Source organism: Alligator mississippiensis, chromosome 1 (assembly GCF_030867095.1).
Source record: "Alligator mississippiensis isolate rAllMis1 chromosome 1, rAllMis1, whole genome shotgun sequence".
NCBI classification, from domain to species: domain Eukaryota; kingdom Metazoa; phylum Chordata; order Crocodylia; family Alligatoridae; genus Alligator; species Alligator mississippiensis.
This window is the reverse complement of record NC_081824.1, coordinates 114,321,366-114,344,164: the sequence shown is the minus strand read 5'-3', so window position 1 is coordinate 114,344,164 and position 22,799 is coordinate 114,321,366. Positions and strand designations below refer to the sequence as shown.

Sequence of the window (22,799 nt, the reverse complement as noted above, 5' to 3'; positions counted from 1 at the left end):
GTTTGGAGCTGTATAATACAATATACAACCCCATTCACTGCCATTTCCCCATACCTCACCATCAGGATGTTATTTACTAGTGCCTTGTCTGATTATTAGGATTTGCTAATGTTGTATCTTAATACATATAAACAACATTAAAGTGTAGCCACCTTAGGCACCGACACAAGAAGCTATTTTTTCTCATTTTAAACAGGAATACAACATATAAAAATTAAATATATGTCTAACTGGTTGCTAGGACAAAACAAATAACAAAACAATGTTACAACAGAGGGTGAGAGAATGTACTACCTTATTCATTCTCTGTTTAAATTCAACCCCAAGTCCAAGTATTTCTTGTATAGATTCATAGTTAGATAAAATACAATTAAACTTATATCCAACAAATGTAAAGTATATCAAGTAATAATAACAACTGAGAATTCTTAAAGAATAAAAGAAAGAAAAGCTATTACTTACTCCACTTAGTATCTTGTATTTCAAAAGTGTGTTTTTCTTGACAGGTTGCTCTGTTTCTAATTTCACCAACTCCATCGTGCTGTTTTGAAATGTGCTGTGTTCATTGTCCGGTGACATTTGGCTGTTATTTGTCTCTTACTTCTGACTCTGCTATATACCTTTGTTTCTTTTTTCTTTAGTGTAGCTACTCCTAACATTCACATGAGCGTGAACTGAACGGCTGTCACTGATTTCAGGATTGTAATGAGGTCATAGTCCTTGAGTGATAGGGTTACAGAAAGTCACATTAACAGTGAAATCTACTCAGTAAGGTCAAAGTTTGAAAAGCATTATCATGGGGGTGTGTGTGTGTGTGTGTGTGTGTGTGTGTGATATTAAAGATAAGGGCAATTGTTGGAAATCTGAAGCAGCAAAGTGATCACACACAAAATGGTATCAGTGAAATGCAAACTCTTGATTAAAACCCTTTCCTTAATTCAGTATGCAATGTTTAATTCTCAGAATTGCATTAAAAAATGTTAAGTCAAATCAGATTTATATAACAGCATTCTGATATTGAATTCTACCTCATATCACTGTGCTTTTTTTCATGCCACTATATTCTGAACTCCTGTCTTTTTTCTGTACTATGCCATTCCCTTCCCTTCTCTCCAGTCCTCCTTAAGATATGCTTCCTCTATGGTTTCAGTCAAAACCTATCAGCATCCTATATTAGCTAAAACCTATATTAGTTAAAACACTGTGTATTGCCAAAACTAATGAAGGTGCTAAAACCTATATTAGCTAAAACATTGTGTATTGCCAAAACTAATGTAGGTGCTAAAAAACCATGAGATTTCTCCTTTAAAAAAAATACAGTTTGGTGTCTTGTAGGGTTGTGTGAAATGGCTCCATTCCTTTTTGACTTAAGTTTCAAGGTTTTGACAGAACAGTGATTCATTTTGAATTTCATTTTGATTAGAAACCGCTGTTTCATTTTGTTTCATCTAAACAGTGATGCTGTTTCGACGTTTAGCCCATACACTGTAATGGGGAAGCTCAAAACAGCCTCTCTCATCTGGCAGGCAGATGGGGGTCCACAACCCCGGGAGGGCGGCAGGGGCTGTGCCAGTCCTCTTGGGGCTGCAGGCCCCCGATCTGCCTGCCAGATGAGGGAGGGAAGCCGGGTGCTGCCACCTGGGACTGGGGAGCTGGGGAAGGGAACTGAGCCCTATTGCTCATTCCCCTCCCCAGCGCTGGGATCAATCAGGCTGGGGAAAGGAACTCAGTCCAACTGGGCTGAGTTCCTTTCCCCAGCCCAATCTAGCACTGGGGAGGGGAACTAAGCTCAGCTGAGCTCAGTTCCCTTCCCCATCCTGATAGTAGGGCCGGGGAGGGAAACTGAGTCATTGGGCTGAGTTGCCTTCCCCAGCCCGATTGCAGCGCTAGGGAGGCGAACTGAGCCCAGGCTAAGTTCTCTTCTCCTGCACTGTGACCGGTTTCCCACAGCCTGGCCATAGGAGGCAGGGAGAGCCAGGGCTGCGCTCCTGGCTGAGCCACATGGGCCTGCAGAGCCACTGCGAGTGTAGCCCTAGTTCTCCCCTGTCTCCCACCACCTGGCTGCTGGCTGCTTCAAAACTCAAAGCATTTCAAAACTTTCAGAATGTTTTGACTAGCCTCATTTTGTTTTAAGGCCATTTTGAAGCCCTTTGTTTCAATTCAATGTAGCTGTTTTGAGCTCAAAATGAGTCGAAGCAGCATCAAATCAAAACAGGCAGAGAAATTTCTCACAGCCCGAGTGTCTTGTTCACTGGGTATCGATCACATTACCTCCACAGTTACAAAGCCTAGAAAAATATTTAAATGAAAGTTTAGCTTCTCAATATTCAAACACCTCTAATAGAGCGGAGGTCCTGAGAATAATATGAAATATTGCAAGACTTTTGATAAAAATCACAAACGTAACCATGGTGACCCCATTCTGAAACAATTACACTGATTTCCGTGGGGCCCGTATTTTACCCCAAGTAATTTGACTGCATTGCCTTTATCTGATGAAGGATCTAATCCAGGGGTTTTCAACTTTTTTTAATAAGTGTACCCCCAGCAGCCTGCTTTTTAGTATGTGTACCCCAGGAGGGGGGGTGGGGAGGGGTGAGCAGCCAGATGTGAAGCAGGGGGTGGTAGCAATTGGCTGGACGTGGAACAGGGGTGGGGCAAGCAGCAGAGTGGCAGCAGCACAGCATCTGTGTGGCCCTGCTCTCACCCCACCCTGGCCCTGGTCCTGTGCGGCAGTGGCACACGGTGGTGGCACTCCATCCCTGCCCACCCCCATGCAGAGACAACCCAAGCAGGGTGTGAGGCCCAGGGCAAATCAACCTGTGCAGGGCCTCACCCCTGGACACAAGGAAGCCAGCAGCAAATTTGGCGGTGGGGTGGGGGGTGGTGAGCAGCCGGACACACCAGATTCGGCGGTCGATTTGGCGGTGAGAGGGGTGCTGACTGGCCAGATGTGAGGTTGGTGGCAGCACAGAGTCGCTGTGCTGCTCCACCCGGCTCTGCTGAGCCCCCTAAAGCATGGGGCCCAGGGAAGTTGCCCCAATTCACCCCCTCCAGGGATGGCCCTGCCCCCATGTACCCCCTGGGACCTTTCAAAGTACCCCCAGGGGTACACATAACCCAAGTTGGAAACCCCTGCTTTAATCCTAAAAACCTTCCTGCCTACAGAGCTTTCTTCGGTAAGCATTCCTAATGATAAGATGAGAATGTAAGGACCTAAAACTAGTGTGAAAAAGAGCCATCTGGGCCTTTCTCTGTTAAGCACGGAGGAGCCCAATCTACAGGAGCCCACACTACAGGAGCCCAATCTCTTTCGTACAGTGTCAGATCAACTTCTAAATCTAGGAGCCACAGTCTGGTATTATCACTTAATGTACACGTTCCATCTGCCTCATCTGGGCATTTGTAAAGATTGCAGCTTTCAATTAAGTGCTGTGCTGTGCTGTTCGTTGGACACTGCATTCACACAGGGGACTGTCCAGCATGTTCCTCTTGTGAAGTGCTGTTTTAAAGCATCTATATCCAGATCTCAGTCTGTCCAGTTTGACCCACACTTCTCTGTCAACATTGTACCTGATGGGGAACTCATTTGGTGTTGATATAAAACACTGTAGAAATAGATCTGAACTTTCCCAGCAGTCACCCAACTTTCTTGCCATGTGACCTTGAGCAAAACCTTTGATCCAAAGATTTTAAGGCAAAGCCAATGAACTGCAGCCAGTGACCCTTGCAGTAAGCCCACACCTGGTGGCTAGGCCAAAATAGCTGGTAGGAAGAGACACCTTATCCCACATGAAGCTATCGGGTGATGGAAATTCCACCACAGATCCCTGTTCTAAGACATCCAACAGCTCTACTGAAGCCCCCGGTATTCAAATCTTAATAAGTTTTTGTCCTCCTTGCTTCAATTTCCCTATCTGCAATGCTGATCCTGACCTGTTTGCTAGAAGGAACTGAGAGGCTAGGATCATTAATGTCTGTGACAAGCTTGGCTTCATGTATAAATGGTTTATAACTTTTAAGCCTCTTAAGCCTCCATTTGTTCAAGTCTTCAGTTAACATTGATGGAGCAGGTGATTTTCATCATCTCTTGCTTCTATTGCCAGTAATGACGTTAGGCCAAGACAGGACCTAACATCATCATAACAAGTCCAGACAAAATTTTAAAATCAGTTTTTTGTTGTGTAGCGTGGTGTCTCTTAGAAAGAATGTGTCACTATAGATGGACTCATTGTACTTATATTATAAATCTTTCTCAGCAAGTAGTAAAGCTGGCAGATTTGACTATAGAGATTTAGTTTTGATATAAGGGGAACATAGACATAATGTCTCTATGCCACCTACTAATTAATCTCTAGCTTTGGGAAGGGGGCATCTAAGGGGGTTCTGATGGGGGACGTCAGGCTGAAGTACTCAATGCCTTTTCACCTTGGTTGTCACAGACTACTGCACCTGGCAGCACAGTTTGGGGAGGAGGTGAGTAGCCAACTGTGGTGAAAGAACAGATTAGGGACTATTTAGATAAGCGCGGCATGTACAAGTCCATGGGACCAGGCGCAATTCACCCAAGGGCACTGAGGGAGTTGGTCAATGTGACTGCAGAACCGCTGGCCATCATCTCTGAAAATTCGTGGCTGTCAGGAGAGGTCCTGGATGACTGGAAAAGGTCAAAGATAGTACCTGTCTTTAAGAAAGGAAAGAAGGAGGATCCAGGGAACTACAGACCAGTCAGCCTCACCTCAGTCCCTGCAAAAATCATAGAGCAGGTTCTCAAGGAATCCATTTCTAAACACTTGGAGAAGAAGAAAGTGATAAGGAACAGTCAGCATGGAGTCACTAAGGGTAAGTTATGCCTGACCAACCTGATTGCCTTCTATAACGAGATCACTGACTCTGTGGATGTGGGGAGAACAGTGGACATGCTATATCTTGACTTTGGCAAGGTTTTTGATACCATAATGTTCTCACAAGCAAGCTAAGGAAATATGGTTTGGATGAATGGACTGTAAAGTGAATAGAAAACTGGCTGGATCATCAGGTTCAAAAGGTAGTAATCAATGGCTTGATGTCTAATTGACAACTGGTATCAAGTAGAGTGTCCCAGGGTCAGTCCTGGGCCAGTTTTATTCAATATCTTCATCTACAGCCTGGAAGATGGGATGGAGTGCACCGTCAGCAAGTTTGCGGATGACACCAAGGTGTGGGGATTATAGATACACCAGACCGTAGGGATAGGATTCAAAGAGACGAGGACAAATTGGAGGACTGGATCAAAATCTCATGAAATTCAGTAAGGACAAGCTCAGGGTCCTGCACTTACAATGGAACAATCCTATGCACTGATAGAGGCTGGGGATCAACTGGCTAAGCAGCAGCTCAGCACAAAAGGACCTGGGGGTTACAGTGGACAAGAAGCTGAATATGAGCCAACAGTGCGCCCTTGTTGTGAAACAAGCTAATGGCACACTGGGCTATAAGTAGAAGCATTGTCAGTAGATTGCAAAAATTGATTCTTACTCTCTATTTGGCACTGAGGCCATATTTGGAGTACTGTGTCCAATTTTGGGCCCCCAACTACACAAAGCGTGTGGACAAATTGGAGAGAGTCCAGCAGAGGGGAACAAAAATGGTTAGGGGACTGGGTCATGTGACTTATGAGGAGAGGCTAAGGGAACTGAATTTATTTAGTGTAGACAAAAGAAGAGTTTTGCAGCCTTCAACTACCTGAAGGGGGATTCAGAAGAGCATGGAGCTAGACTGTTCTCAGTGATGGCAGATGACAGAACAAGAAGCAACCATCTCAAGTTGCAGCAGGGGAAATTTAGGTTAGACATTAAGAGAAACTTTCTCACGAAGAAGGTAGTAAAGCACTAGAACAGGCTACACAGAGAGGTTATGGAGTGTCCATCCTTGGAGGTTATTAAGACCAGGCTAGACAAAGCCTTGGCTGGGATGATAAAGCTGGTGATGGTCCTGATTGTAAGGGACATTGTCAGGGAGATGAGGACATGGTCAGAATACTAGTCTAGATTAGTGATTCTCCATTACCCCATAGGTAAATGAATATAAATTACAGGTGGCATTAATTTATATCAAGGATTAGGCAGTCTTTAGTCACAGCCCGAACTAGCAGAGACAAAGATCAAATAAAATCCCTTTTGTCACCTCCTCATTTCAGGTGCTTTTTGTGATGCATAGAACTCAGGTGGAAAATAATAAACCTGATGTTTTTCTTTAGAATATACCTCTTTAGCAAAGAGTTTAACTGTAAGGTGCGCTACTATATGTAACTGTCAGGTTTGACACTCTATAATGCATATGCATTTTCTGGGTCCATTGCTCATGTAGTTTCGTCATATAAATGTATGCCATATAGTAAATACTTGAGTAATTCTTTCTAGTCCAGAAAGCACCTGATTGGAGTGCTGAGCAGCATTTTAAAACACAAATCAGTAAACCTGAAAGAAATAACCTATTATGATGGATGCAGAATAATGCAGAATGCAGATGCACTGCGAGGTAAGCAGCCAACTTACTGTGATCAAATTGGTGAGAAAAGAGCATGAAATATCCAATAGGTATTATAACATTTTTAATTATATGGAAAAATGTTTCCTTGTAGACAAATAAAAGTACGTTTTTCACATTTATTATAATCCACTAGCACTGGAAAATATATATACATGTATATTGCAGTGTATTGCAGTATCAAAAATGATATTACGGTATATCCAGCAATTCTTACTCAGGTCTTTGTTCTATATGCATAAACAGCCTTCTGCGATCCCATTTTAAGACACTTTCATTAGAGTTTAATACATATTTTCACTCAAGAGCCTGATAATTTTTTTATGGTCTGCAAATAACACCTGAAAGTAGAAAATAAAGTTGTTCTGCTCCATGTCAGGGGAAATTAAAGCAATTTTTTAAATCACAATTTGAAAAATGTTTCCATAGTTAAATTTCCTGTTGATACTCCCATGTTCTTAGGGATTATACTGGTGCTGTAATATATGCAATTATGGTGCATTCCAAATTAACATTCTCTTTTTCTAACATGTGGCAAAGGTTATATTGTGCCTTTTTAAAGGTAGTCTTTCATAATTCAGCCTGATCTTTCTACCTGAGAGGTGAAAGCACCTGATTACAGCTGTTCTGAGCCAGTTCCATTTTGTCTAACATCTCAGAGCAACTATTAATCTGTGTAACTAGAATAAACAGGAATACCAGCCTGTGCTTTTTAAAAAAAAATTATATCACATAGGGCAGGGTCAGATAAAATATGGCCCACAGGTCACCAAAGGATTCTATCCAGCCTGCAGTGGGGACCGCCTAGCCTAGGTGCAGCGAGCAACCTGGGCCATGGTGCATGTGGCTGGCACCCAGGAGCAGCACAGCAAGTGGACTCAGATTTCCAGCCACCCCTACTGTGGTGGTGCACTTTGCTGGGCTGCCCATGTCTCTGCTGCCATCACCAGACCCAGCTGGTTCCCAGGCACCCCAAGCATCTGCCCCATACCCACCACTGGGGGCATCAGATAGAGCAGGCAGGCAGGGTCTCCATGGAGACCAGCTCCATGGAGACCCCTGTGGGTTGGGCATCCTCAGTCAGGTGGATGGCATGGGATGGGTAGGTAGGACTAGGGCTGGGATTGGGGCTGGGATTGCAAGTTGGTGATCGAAGGAGGCAGACCCATAATTCACTCCCTGCACATCCCTGCCTGTGGAACCTGCAACCATTGCAGGGACATGTGAGGAGCAGATCACAGCTCTGCACCAGGCCCTGGTCCTGAGCTCTCACCTCCCCGCAGTCCCAACCCAGGCCGCAGCCCTGCCCACCCAAACCACTCCCGGACACCGCTCCCTGCCCGTAGCCCCATCCCATCCACCTGGTCAAGTGTGCTCTGCCCACAGGTGTCCTCATCTGGTCTCCGTGGACACCCTGCCTGCTCCATCTGGCACCCCCATCAATGGGTGCAGGGCGGATGGGACTGGGGCCAGATAGGATTAATTGCCCCCCCCACCAAAGCTGCACCAGGCTGGGTCAGCACCCCCACTTCCTATGCCAGGCTGGAACAGTTTAGTATCCCTACTCACCACCCCACGCTGCCTTCCCGCCCCCCTCCCCCCCCAAGCCCATACCAAAACTCACCAAGTGGTCCACCAACCCAAATAATTAACACCCTCCTCCACTGAAATAGGGACTAGTTAAACAAATGTAAAGCAAATTATGTTTACATAGCTGTATTGATAATCAAACAAAAGTATGACTGTTTGCTAATAAAGTTGACCAAGCATAGAAGCAAAGAAAAACAGTGCTGGAATGGATCTCAGAAGGTCAGCTAATTCAATTCCCCTGCTCAAGACAGGATCACCCCTGTCTAAACTTTTACATAATTAGGTTTAATACTATATCTGATAATGTCTCTTTGTTCTGTAGGGTTACTGCACACTTCCCATTTTAAATAGGATTCTAAATGACTATACTCATTTACATTACGTGATGGAATTAACCAAAAGTAATTGCTTTAAGTAGTATTTAGTTATACTGTATCTCTTTCTTTCCCAGCCCTGAGGAAGGGTATTTTGTGCCTGAAAGCTTGTTTATTGTCACTCCCAACTATAACTTAGTATCTTTTATTGGACCATCTCACTTCACAATTCTCACATAAACCACCCCAAACACTTGTCTAATTTGCACTTAAAGACGTCCAATAACAGACTTCATGATGTTCCATGGTGATCCATATTAAGGGATTTGTAAATAACTCTCTGACTAAAAAGGGCCCGCAGTCAATAGGAGTTTTTCTATTGATTCCAAAAAGCTTTCAATCAAACTCTTAAAATAACATTTCACATGGATACTTTCAGTCCCCTTTCGACCAAGAGTTAGAAAGCTACATGAATTCCCACTAGGCCTGCAATCTCTGCCTCAGATAGCAAAAGTAGATATCCTGTTTAATACACTTCTTCATATTCCATTTTTATCTTACTGTTTTCACTGCAGGACAGTCACTTATGGTGACATAACTCTCTATAGCTTCACTGAAGTCAGTAGGGTATATCCATTTATGCCAGAGGATGTCGTCTCTAAATTTATAACCAGGGATCCAGGTTTTCCATTTTCCATGGAAAAAAACAGATTTTCTCACTTTAAGGAGAAAAAGTAGATTTTCTCTTTTAAGCAGAAAAACATAAATCTTCTCCTTTAAAGGAGAAAAACACAGGAAATGCAGGCTTCCCCTTGCAGGCTGGCTGGTGGGGGAGTGAGAGGATCAGGCAGGGGGTGAAAAGCAGCTCCCACAGGTCCCCACAGGTTAGGCTGAAGGGTAGGATTTAGGCCTCCATAGTGAGGGAGGAAGGTATTGGGCAGGGTTGGGGCTGGGAGCACTTCCCAGCCAAGGTGGGGCATGGGGCCTGGGGCTTGGGGTCTGGGGCCGGGTTAGAAATGTGTGACTGCAGGGCCCAGCTGGGAAGCAGGACAGAGCTGTGGGCTGCTCATCTGGGGCCGCAGCTGACCCTACGTCCTGGTGAGAGAAGGGGTCATTGGAGCAATGATTTTTCGTGGAAAAATACCCAAAATCAAATGCCAAAATTTATAGGGATTTAGAATTTATTTGATTATAGTGATTGGGGTACTGGTAGACTTCCAAACTGCTTTAAAATTGTAAGTATATCAATAAAATATTGTATTCAATTGATATTAATGTATATAATGGAACTTCATTTTAATCTCAGAAAAATGTAGATTTGGGGGTTTTAATCAGAGAATTTGGGATTTTTATCAGAGAATTTGGGATTTTTAAACAGAGAAAACCAGGATCCCTGTTTATAAAATCAGCGGAAATCTAATTACATGCCAGTCAAGAGAAAGAGCCTTTGTGTAGAAGAATGGATAATGTGAAGGAAGAACTGATACTATATATATATCAAGATGAGTACATTCAAACAGAAAGACAAAAGGTGCCTGATCCCAGTTCAACCCACTTTCCTGACTCAAACCAGAACATAACAGTGGATATTACAGAAAAATTAGGTATAATGGTGCGAAGAAAAGAAAGATGATTCTGTTTCCCAAGATCAGTGCACTTTTACACTCAGTAAGAAAATTCGGTCCAGGTACTCTGTATTCAACATGGTAATATAAGTTATGCGCTACATTAAAAACTTCAATGAACATAGAAATCACAGTGGGAAGGGAGGGGAGCAGTTTCTCTGAAAAAATGAGGAAGAAACTGAAAAAAGAGGAAGAAACTTGAAGCTGGGATTTGAAGACAACGTCAAGTTGGATCTCAGCTTGTCAGTTGCTTTCATAAGCCAAGCAGAAGGCAGGGCAGGATGTCACCTTAAAGACTAACTCATTCAGAAAGGCATAATAAGCTAGAAGAGACTGAGCCAACACACACAGCCTCTTGTTTGAAATATTTGTAGGATTTTCTGCCTCTTCTGTTTGGAATATTTGTGGTAGGATTTAAGTATTCATGATTTAACAGTAAGTATGCTTTCACACCATTTATTTTGTTGATGAAAGTTTCCTCTTGTCTCCTTGTTATACCTACACTTTTTTGTAACCTTAATAGTATTTGGAGGAAATCAACACACCAATGTTAGATGAGGTAAAGGAATCTCCTTCTTTCAAAACTAGGTAACAAGGTTGGATCCAGAGTATTTTACCCAATAGTAATTCTCAGTCAAGATGCATAGACCAGTAAAATCTGTTCCATAAAGTATGAAGGCAACTAGGGATATGCTAGACAATTTTAGGAAATACCTAAAAACTATAGAGAGAAATCATGTTACAAAGGCTGAAAATTAAAGTATAATTATTAATAGGTACAGCCAGTGCTAAAACCTTTTCTCTCATGGTTTTCCTCTGTATTTCCTCTACATTTTTCAAGTTTTTATTGGGAAGCTGGAAAACAAAACAAAAAAAGAATTTGGGTAGGATTGTTTCTTCAACCAAAACTTTAAAACATGTCTAGGAAAATGTCCATTTTGTATGACAGGTGTATTTCTATTCATTTCATTTAAACTAAGTCGCACTGAAAATATTGTCAGACAAAATAATTTGACCTTCTTTAACATTAGTCTTTTGCAACCCTTACCAGGAAATGAAGCTGTATCTCGTATCTGCATGCTTTTGTGTCACAACATAATTATATCATAGTAGTCCCTTCCCTTAAAATAAATATTCTTTCTGGCAGATGTTCTTATTGTCTGACCTAATGCCAAAGTTAACTATAGGAATGTTAAGGTCAAAAGACCTGTCTTCTGAATAACATAGCTCTTCATCTCATTTGATAAATTGAGCTCAGGCTTGATCAGTCACTAATTCAAATTCTCTTCCCATTAAATAATATTGAAAATAATTTATTGCCCATTTTATTGCTAAACATTCCCCTTCTATAGTGGCGTGCCTTGTCTCAGCAGTGTTTAACTTTTTGCTGGTGAAAGCAATTGGTCTCTCCGCACCCTCGTGGTCCTGACACAAGAACGCTCCTATGGCCATTTCCGAGGCATTCATCTGTAGGGTAAAAATTTTAGAAAAATCAGGTGTCAAAACTAGCATGTCGTTGCACAAAGCCTTTTTGATGTCTTTTGAACACCCTTTCCATTTGGGATGTCCATTGTATTGAACCGTAGACCTTTCCTCTTATCGCATCTGTCAAGGCCACTGCTTTCTCAGCAAAATGTGGGATAAGTCTTCTGTAGTAATTGGCTAGACCTAAAAACAACCTCATTTGCCTCTTGGTCTGGGGAGGTAGGTAGTTCTCTATTGTAGCTACCTTGCTGGCCAAAGGTCGTATGACCCCCTGTCCAACCCTAAATCCCAAGTAATTGGTTTCCCGCATCCCCACTGAGCACTCCTTAGGATTGACCATCATCCCTACCTGGCGAAGCTCTTGCAGTACGGCTTTTAGATGATGCAGATGCTGGAACCAAGACTGAGTATATAACAATATCATTTCATAGATTTCATAGACATTAGGGCTGGAAGGGACCTCGGAAGATCATCGAGTCCAGCCCCCTGCCCAAAGGGCAAGAAGTCAGCTGGGGTCATAGGATCCCAGCAAGATAAGCATCCAGTTTGCTCTTGAAGGTGTTCAATGTAGGCTCTTGAACCACCTCCGGTGGCAGGCTGTTCCAGACCTTGGGGGCTCGGACAGTAAAGAAATTCTTCCTTATGTCCAGCCTGAAACGGTCTTGTAGTAGTTTATGACCATTCGACCTAGTCGTCATCCCTTGGGGTGCTCTGGTGAACAAACGTTCCCCCAGATACTGGTGGTCACCCCTGATAAACTTATAGGTGGCCATCAGATCACCCCTGAGCCTGCGCTTTTCCAGGCTAAAGAGCCCCAGGGCTCTCAGCCTGTCATCGTAGGGTCTGCTTCCCTGACCTCTGATCATGCACGTGGCTCTTCTCTGGACTCTCTCAAGCTTCTCCACATCCTTTTTGAATTGTGGAGCCCAAAACTGGACGCAGTACTCCAGCTGCGGCCTCACTAAGGCCGAGTACAAGGGGAGAATGACGTCCTGGGATTTGCTTGAAAAGCATTTATGGATGCAAGTCAGCGTTTTGGTCGCTTTACTAGCCGCAGCATCGCACTGCAGGCTCATGTTCATCTTGTGGTCAATGACAACCCCCAAGTCTCTTTCTTCCATAGTGCTAGCCAACATAGCACTGCCGAGCCTATAAGGATGCTGCGGGTTTTTCTTCCCAAGGTGGAGAACCTTGCATTTATCGGCGTTGAACACCATCAGATTCTCATCCGCCCACTTGCTGAGCCTGTCCAGGTCAGCCTGGATCACCTGCCTGTCTTCTGGTGTGGATGCTTTGCCCCAAAGTTTGGTGTCATCAACGAACTTGGCCAGTCTGCTTCTGACTCCAGTGTCCACATCATTAATGAAGATGTTGAACAGTATGAGTCCAAGGACAGAGCCTTGGGGGACCCCACTGGTCACAGGACACCACAATGAGTGACTTGCATCAATTACTACCCTCTGGGTCCGACCCTGGAGCCAATTTTCCAGCCAGTGGATCGTGGAGGACCCAAGACGACAATTGGCCAGTTTCTCTAAGAGGTGATCATGGGAAAACAGATCAAAGGCTTTTTTGAAGTCAAGATATATGACATCAATCTCTTCTCCCTTGTCCAGGTGATAGGTCACCTGGTCGTAGAAGGAAATGAGATTGGTCAAGCAAGACCTACCTGCAACAAACCCGTGCTGGCTGTCCCTTAAGATGTTGGCGTCGGCCAGTCCATTAAGGATGGCCTCTTTAATAAACTTTTCTAAGATCTTCCCTGGGATAGAAGTCAGGCTGATGGGCCTATAGTTAGCCGGATCCACTTTCCTCCCTTTCTTGAAGATAGGCACCACATTGGCCTTCTTCCAGTCTTCGGGCACTACACCAGAGCGCCAAGAGTTTTCAAAGATCCGTGCTAGAGGCTGGGCTATGATGCTCACCAGCTCCTTGAGTACCCTGGGGTGAAGGTTGTCAGGGCCGGCTGACTTGAAGGTATCCAGCTTCTCAAGATGTTCCTTCACAAAGTCAGCATCAATGGAGGGCAGGGGATCACCCTCACCCGGACTTCCCTGTCCCGTAGCGGGCATGGGTGTCCCATGGGACTGATGAAAGACCGACGCAAAGTACCTATTTAATAGATTGGCTTTTTCCTGGGCGTCAGTTGTCAGTTGCCCCATCTGGTTCAGCAGGGGTCCAACTTTGCCCCTGCTTTTCCTCCGGCTCCCCGCATATCTGAAAAAGGACTTTTTATTGTCCTTGATGCTCAAAGCTAGTTGGAGTTCAGTTGCAGCTTTGGCTTTCCTGGTCTGCTCCCTATAGGACCGGACCAGTGCAGAATAATCCTCCTTGGTGGTGACTCTCATCCTCCATCCTTTGTAGGCCTTTCTTTTTAGCCTCAGGAGGTCTGCTAGGTCCCTGGAGAGCCAGGGGGACTGCTGTGCCCTCTTGCTGCCTTTCCTCCAAGATGGAATAGACTTAGTTTGTGCATTGAGGATTGCTACCTTGAGGAGCAACCACTCTTCTTGAACTCCCCTTTCTCTGTGGTCATGGTCCCTTAGGGCCTCACTGACAAGCCTCCTGAGCTTGTCAAAGTTGGCTTTCCTGAAGTCAAGGACTTCCATGTTGCTGACTGACTTGCCAGCTTTTCAGCGGATGGATCATCAATATAAGTGGCAGTGTTCATCGTGTGTGGGGCAAGAATGCGGTCCATGAGGCACTGCAAAGTAGCGGCAGCCCCATGAAGACCTACCATGGGGGTCTTTAAGAGAAGGCGGGATAGGCATCTGGCTGGGATCATCTGACCCCAGCACTCTTTCAACTTTGGGCCCTTCAACTTTGGGCCAGCCTTTCCATCTTATCTCGTCCCCATAAAGACCTATTTTGGGGGTCTTTAAGAGAAGGCTGGATAGGCATCTGGCTGGGATCATCTTCTTCTAAAACTTCATACGAGGTGGCCAATCCCATCCTACAATCATTTGGCCATCTAATTCAAGTGTGAATCCCACTTGCATCCTACCTCTTCGGTTGGCTATCCTCAAGTCAACATAGCCTCTTTCATACTGGTCCACTTCCCCATGAATACAGCACATCCTTACAGATCAGATCAGCACTAGTCTACGATGTTTTTTGGTACCAATCTAGATCTCATTAGGGTTTGGAAGCAGCCTGTATCCAAGGTAGCTTGAATTGCTCTACCTGCTATCCATGCCGTCACCTTAGGCCTATCCCAGACTGCTATTTCCTCGCTTCATCCGAAGCTGCAAGCCATTTTTTCAATGGCTTCATTTATCTTGGGTCATTCCTTTGGTCTTGAACTGTCTCCTGTTTCCACCTTACTTTTGTGGGCCCAATGTGCATTCTCGGCAAACATAACTGGATTTCCCACACCGGTAACATATTACTCCTCATCTCTGGTACCTTGATGGTCCTCGCTGGGGATCCCCATCCCTCTTGCTACTGGCTCCTGTATTCTTCTACCCCTTTTCTCGAAGGTGTTCTACTTCAGAGGCCACATAAGCCTCTGCAATTCTTAAAATTTCTTCGGCTGTCCTAGGGATATGCCGGCATACCCACAATTGAGTCTCATCTTCCAAATCCCTCATGAATTGCTCCAATAAAATTTGGTCAACTAAAGCAGCCCAGGCTACCTTCTCTGGTGGAACCCACTTATGCAGAGGTCTTTTAAGAGTTTCATCAAATTGCTAGGTTTTCGATCTTCTTTTCTCTTCTGAGCTCAGAACATTCTGCAATAATATTCAGCTATAAGCTCTAAGCCATGTAAGACTGCTGCTTTTACTTTTTCATAATCATAGGCTTCCTCCCTAGGGAGAGCCTGATATGCTGCTTGAGCTTTTCCTACGACCAGTGACCCCAACTGGCTTACCCATTGTAGCCTGTCCAGCCCCATTTGTATGGCCATCCACTCGAATGACTCAATGTATGCTTCAGCATCATCTTCATGAGTCATTCTATGCATCCGGAAAGAGGTCCAATTTTGCTGCATCCATTCTTGCTGTTGCAACGCTTGCTGTTGCTGGATTTCCAACGTCTTGGTCACTGCATGCAACATTTGACCTAACAACTCTATCTGCAGCATTAAATTTACCTCCATTTGTACATCGGCCTCCGGGGTCACCCCCTCCTCTCGTTTCCCAGCCAATGCACCAATTTGTAATTGACCATGCCATTCACCAGTGCATATGGTCCATATGGGTTTTTCAGATGTCACTGTCACTCGGGGAAAGGACAGCCTGTTACTGAGTCAAATTCCAGAGGGTCCTCAGGGTTCTCATCTCTGCAGGTAAGTTTTCCTTGGGGGTTTTATTTCTGTCACACATGCATATGGGAGCAGGGCTGTGCTCCCTGGGGACTAGGGGGGGCGGGGTATTATGTTTGCCCCACACTCCCCCTGCCCTCTATATATCCTAATTGGTGTGGTGCTGCACTGCACAGCTCCTGTGGCCAGACAAGAAGGCTGCCCCTGCCACTGCAAAGCCTCTAGTTGAGGGGAGAGGACACCACTCTGCTTACCCCACTTGCTCCCCAGATACATCATTTGGTGCACGTTGCAGTGTCCAGCTCCTGTGGCCAGGTTGCTGTAGGGCAGGGCTTCTCCTGCCATGGCCAAAACTCCCAGTGTGGGGATTCTGGTGCTCCCTCATAGTTGGCACCTGAGGTGGGTGCCCTCCTCACCCAGCCCTAGTTACACTATTGCAAATCTACCCTGCCTTTTGCATGACTTCAAACCAACATATTTAACTAACTCTCTCTCTCCATCTCAGCTAATCCACTTTTGCTTGCTGACCTTTTCTATATTGATTGTCTTTTGGGAAGTATGTATTTAAATAAATGTAGGTATTTTTTTTCCTAACACCAAGCTGTTTCTTTGGTCCATTCTTGTTTGGTTAGGTGTGAGATTATAGTCATGTGTTGTCTAACAATCAGAAAATGATAATTCTCATCCTTCCTGGTTGAGAGCTCTTACAAGTTAACCACAATGCTTTTAAGATTAATATTTCATGACCATGTTCAATCTCTAGTTTCCTTGTGCCAAGTAATAGTATGTGGAAGTTTTCCCCCTTGTACACTGTAGCTTCCACTGCTATTGGCACTAGTGGGACCACATTCATGTATATTGTGTTGCATGTCAAGTAATTTTATTGTAAAAATTGTTTAAAATGTAGAGTATATAGAAACAAGAAATGACACGCCATTGATAGTTCTTTCTTTGAATGCCCATTCATGGAAATGACTGTTAAAATTTTAGTGACATGAGGTCCTTGGTTAGAACACACCATGATCAAAGACTAACAATATAATCCCACTTATTAACAGTGACCAGTTATTACTAAAGAAACAAAAGAAAAAAAGAAAGAAAGAAAAAATAAAATGTAAGCAATTCAAAAATAAAAGTAAAACACAAGTAATAACCCAATATTACTTCACTTACAATCTCTTTTACTATGTCTCTCCCTATGGAGGACACTTAACAAAGATTACACTTCCAAAAAGGGGCCCACCCCATGGGTCATCTTTTTCAAGCTAAGACAAAACCATAGTGTAGTGTTTGCAAAATTGATAGGGAGTCCTGATTATATGTCTTTTACAAGATGAGTACTTTTTAGTTTATCTGGAATAATCCAGGCCAGTGGTACACACCCCTTACATGGGCCCAACAAGAGTTGCCAGGTTTGTGGGCTGGAACCAGTTCATGGGCCCAATCTGTGTCACAGTGTGGGAAGGTTCAATTCTAGGGCCCAATCCTGGCATGCAGCAACCACACATCTGGACCCCAATCCTGGCACATGGCAACTGCCTGCCCAGGGCCTGATACAGCTGTGTAGGGCCAGGGCTGGGGGCCAATCCCTCCATGTGGTGTCAGAGCCAAACCAGCTGTATGGGGCTTGGAAATTTGGTAGTGGGGCAGCAGTGGCACTGCTCTCCTGCCAGCACATTTCCAGACCATTTTAGAGCCCTGTAAACAGAATGATGTGGCTCCATGGGCCGGATCTGGTCCACAGATTGGGGTTGAGCACCCCTGATTTAAGCAGTTCATAAACAAAGGTGAGGGTTCTTAACTAAGGACTTTGCTACATAGTAATTTTGGGTGGTTCCTGGATCTCTTAATATCTGGATTGCCTGCAGAGTAACACCTGAAACTAATTTTAAGTACTCATTAGGTGACTCAAAGTTATGCCACTCCAGGGCAGGATTATCTGTCATCCGTGCCACTCAGCTCATGTTACATTAAATTATAGCTATTCTAGGTCACCCTTGAGTGTAAACACCCACCCATGCCCCTTTCCCCATATTCCTGGATTAGGCTCATTGCCTCCCCCCACCCCTCACTTACTTGTGGCTGCCCATGCTGTCTGTCCCAGGGAGCAAGCAGGGAAGGGTTAACCCACCTGCCCGCCCCTACTGCCATTTCTCCTCTCTGGGCCAGGTTCAGCCAGAAGAAGAGCAGCAGTCTGACAGCAGCAGCAGTCGGGCACACGGGTTAACCCTTCCCTGACTGCTCCCCTGGAACAGACAGCCTGCAGACACGAGTAATGGGAGGGGCAGGGGATAGAGAGGAAGCCCAGAACAGGATGGGGAGGGGATTCTTCTTTTTTCAGTCCTCCAGGCCGCTTCTGGACTGAAATATGACTGCTCCAAATTCGAGCTAGCGCTAACACCAGGCAATATTTGTGTGGGTCACAGTGTAACATGTAACAAGGCCCTAAGTCTCATGAAAACAAGATGGGCATTTAAATTCAGTTGCTTAATAGAAGCTATTAAAGTTGACATAAGATTACCAAATTAATGAATATTAAGATTTTAAAATCAAATTAAATCCACTATTTTTGGCTGCAGGGTCTCCCTGTGCTACTATGGAGATAAGTGGCGGTAGCAGCAGGATCCCAGTGCCCACCTACCTCTGACTTGGGGTGGGTCATTCCCGTTCACAGCTGGAAAAGGTTGCCTACTCCTGTTTTAAGAAATAAGCAAAACATTTTTCAACTATGTATCTTTTCTTTAAAGTTTCCTGAAAACTTTTCAATGTTTATAAAAAGAATCTATTTGCAATGAAACTATTCCTACAATTTTTTGTGTGTGTTTTAAAACTTAAGTTTAATGAGAGATGGGGGGGGGAAAAGGGGAGTCAGGGGGGGCTCATATCTCATTTTTTTGAGGCTTTGATAAACGATATGCTCTACACAACTTCTTTCTAAGGAATCCTAGAAAACGACTCTCTCTCTCATATATAAGGCCTGGTGAACTTTCACTTTGAGAAGACTCTCCTGTTAGAGCTTTGCCTTTTAACTGTGGGCTTGTATATATTATGCCATGGACAAACATTACATTTTGTAGCACTGAATTCTCCCTTGCAGTGCTATACACAGTGGGCATATGGTCATTCAAGTTAGAGCGCTACACCTAGAGCAAAGGGGCTTTCAAAAAGGAGCTTCTCAATATGGCTACGTTTTGGAGTACTATGTGTAAGACCTCTAGAGTTATATAGGGTGGGTCTACATATTGCCCTACAGCAACATTGTTACTGCACCATGCTTTAGTACTTCCACAGTGCAGTAATCACCTGTATTGCAGTAACCACCTGTTAGTTTTAGCTGTTAATTTGCTGTAGTGGTGCACTAAAACAAGAGAATGCGCTGCAAACTACAGCAAATGGCAAAGTAGCTGCTGGTCACATGTAGACTCACGTGACCACTATGTCGTTGTAGCACGTTGTATGTGGCTGTCACACGTCACTACATTGCCATAAGGTGACGCGTAGACACCCCCATATAGTATTTCAGGGATCTGTATGACTCCCCAGCATCACACAGTCCCCTGCTCTCCCCAAGGTGGAGGGAGGGAGAGAAAGCAGATGGCTTCCTGATAATCCACTTAGCAGTAGGCTGTCAGGGAGCCCTCCTGGAACTCTGCCACCGCCTCCACCATTTTAAGAGTCCCAGAAAAAGCCAAGGCTAGCTGTCAGTGATCAGATTCCCTTGAGGACAGAAAGATCCAAGAAGCAGCCCCCATTGGCCCCTGGCTGAAGAGACTTGTTGCCAACCCTGGCCATTTTCAAGGGCCTAGGCCAAGCTGCAGAGATGTTGCTAAGCAGAAGGTCCCAAAAGCTTGTTTCTCAGTGACTGTAGTGTGAACCTTTGCAGATGTAACAACTAACTGGGTCAGCAAGTAAAGGAAGCCATCAAAGACAATTTAAACAAGGCACCTAAAAGGCCTGAAAGGAGATAAGGGAGGACCACACATTAAATAATCCATGTATACTATATCACAGCTTTATCTTAAAATATTAGAAGTGATTAATCCAACTGAATGTATTAAATGTTATTTTGTTACAATAAATCTTTTTGTTCAAATTCTTAAGGCTTTTTTTGTTTTTATAAATTATTTAGCAAGAAAATCCCATGAACTAATAAAAAAGGGCCAGTGTTAAACAACATTCCAGAATGGAAAGAAAATAAAATTAAAAAGCCCTCCTTTCTATCCCAAGGTTATAAATCCTAACTCATTAATACCTTCTAAGTCCACAAAAAATCTGGTTCAGTCCAGTTCCAAAAGTTTCAGTAAAACAAACAAAAAAAGTAAATAAAACCAATCAAAACCCATGGATTAAAATATTAAAACCAGCCATCTATATATATTGGGCATAGACTAGCGGGAAATTTGAAAAACTCAGCAAATTCAAAAAAAAAAAACCTACTGCCAATCTGCGTGCCACCCTCCTCCTACCTCTTGAGTCTCCTCCGCCAGTACAGGTAAAAATGTATGTTGTGCTGTCATGGGTAGCCAGATACATTTGGGAATAAATATTTGTTTTCCTGTTTTAAAGGGATGTCATGGTGGCAGACTTGGCTGTAGTGCCGTCTCGCCCTCCTCCTTTTCATGTAGCACTCCTCCATTGTAAGGACTATGGTCCTTTTGAATGAATCAGGTCTGCAGAGTTTTAGCACCCTTGGTTTCTCTCTTTTGTAGTGGCTGAAGAGTCCAGATGGACTTTTAAATGCAAAATAGCATTTATTCTCAAGAATAAGAACAAATTATAACATAAAAGAACAATATTTTAAAAGCAGCAGGAAGTCTATATGGAGAACTATCTTACTGGATAGGAGAAAGTCTATATGGAGGACTACCTGTTGTACTGTGGGAAAGCCCCAGAGCAGGCCTTACTTTTGATCATGATTCATTCAAAAGGACCATAGTCCTGACAATGGAGGAGTGCAACGTGGAGGGTGAGAGGGCACTACAGCCAAGCCTGCCACCATGACATCCCTAAACCTCTGAGGCTGAAGTTAATTTATTTTTTTCAGGCCCTAGATTCTTATTTCAATCTCCAGTTCCTCATTCAAAAGAGTGTGTGAGCCTTACTAATGTAAGTTGTAATAACATATTGAATTTTAAATAATTGCATCATAAAACAGAAATGAGGGGAAAAAAAGCAAAAAACTGTTGAGCTCAATACTTTACCAGTCATAGCTGGTCATGTCACTGCAACCGGATGTTTTTCATGGAGAAACTAAGACAGGACATCTCCTCCCCCAAAGTTTTATTTTTCAGTAGCATACAAACAAATGTCACCTTTCTAACTCCTTTCAACAATCTACTTAGCATCTGATTAAGGAACTGGGTTTTAGGTCATTTCAACTGCGGACTTTCCTGAAGAAACTTGGCCAGGTCTCAGTGCAACTTGAAGCTTCATTCTTCAGTGAAATTCTGGCGCAGGACACCTCAATTCCCAGTACATAACATGTGTTCACTATAGCCTATATGCAAAACAGTTGAATAAGGAAGTGGGTTTTCACTTAACATCAGTGACCAAATCTGCCTTGGGCCATCTAAAATGCCCTGTTACTGTGACTAGAAGACTTTCTTGAATAAATTAGGAAAGGACTTGCACAAAAAACCATCCCAACTCCATTCAATTATGTGTGTAGCTCTTAAATAGGAATTGAGTTTTGACTGAACACCTATGACCAAACCTTTGTTGCATCACCCTGAGCAAAATTACTTTGCAAGTGGGAAAGAATCCATTCTTTGTATAACACTTGAATAAGGAGCTCGGTTTTGATTAAGTATCAGTCACAAACTTCAACTTGGTCACCACAAGAGAAACATCCCTCTAACTAGGGAATCCTTCTGAGGAAGGTATGGGGAAAATGCTGCTGGGCTCAACAATTTGATTTCCATAATACACAGTTAGCCTTGGGGTGATTCTAGAGCTCCAAACCTTTTTGTTGGCAGGTCGTGGCCTTGAACCCAGAGCCTTAGCCTGCCTAGTACAACAGCGCACCTTAGCCTCCCACCTCCCCAGTACAACACGAGGGCAAATGGGTGGCCAGAACACTCCATCTGGACCTAGGTATACACACACACTCTCCCTACCACCAATATGGCCAGCCAATGTCAGCTGACCCCTTACCCTTCCAATATAAGTCGCTGGTGCAGAAGGGGAAGTGTCTGGGCAACAAGGTGCAACTTCGCATTTGTTGCTGTTCCCTTGGATTGCGCTGCTCCTGACACTGATGCATTCTCTGGATACCTGCCCTGGCTAGCCTCCTGAACGCATGTTCTTTCTGACCCTCTGCATACCTGACCTGGCTCTGGCCTGACCTCCTGGACTCGGCTAGCCTCCTGACCTTGTGCTCTGCCTGACCTGCTGGATACCTAACCTGGCTGTGGCCTGACCTCATGGATACCTGGCCTTGCTAGCCTTCTCAGTAGCGCCAGCTCTCACAAAACAGTCATGAGACTCCTGATTTCCAAATCAAATGAACCCTAACTTGCGATCTTAGGACACAACCCCCAAATCTTAGGATTCTCCTTCTGACACGTGTAGAGAGTGTCTAGCTAGTAAGTCTGTGGAGGAAAAGTGGCTGGGGGGAAAGGGAAGGAGGGAGGAGGGCAGATGAAGGCCCCCATGGTGAGGGAGGGAGTGATGAAGGGGTTGGAGTAAATGGGGCCCCAGGGGCGGGTTGAGTTGTGTAGTGGGCAGTTTGTCCAGAGCATGGGGGGCATCTCCCTGCTGTAGTGTGCACCCCTGGAGGAGGAATGGGGGGGTACATGCCCCCCATGGGGCAGAGGCGGGCTGCCTACTGTGGGCTGAGATTCTGTGTCCTGCTGCTTTTGCCCCAGGAGCTCAGCCGCCAGACACCATTGCCTCCCACACACTGGCATCACGCTGCTGAGCTCCCGGGGCAAAGGCAGGAGGATGCAGAGCCCTGAACCTGCATTAGGCTGCCCGCCTCTGCCCCCATGCCTTCCC

At 44.5% G+C, this 22,799-nt stretch overlaps 1 protein-coding gene across 3 annotated transcripts in view; it reads right to left on the bottom strand.

The window, feature by feature from the left end:
- The window catches only part of ENPP3 (ectonucleotide pyrophosphatase/phosphodiesterase 3), a 91,557-nt gene extending 73,077 nt beyond the window's left edge, over window positions 1-18,480 (bottom strand). For 2 of the 3 annotated variants that reach the window (XM_019479662.2, XM_019479663.2), the window contains exon 1: window positions 463-702. In XM_019479662.2, the coding sequence (XP_019335207.1) occupies window positions 463-579 (117 nt within the window). In that variant the 5' untranslated portion in view covers window positions 580-702. Of the gene's footprint in view, window positions 1-462; window positions 703-18,444 lie in introns of those variants that run through there. The other variant, XM_059713092.1, reaches the window with a different exon arrangement.
- Between the last annotated feature and the right edge of the window lie 4,319 nt (window positions 18,481-22,799).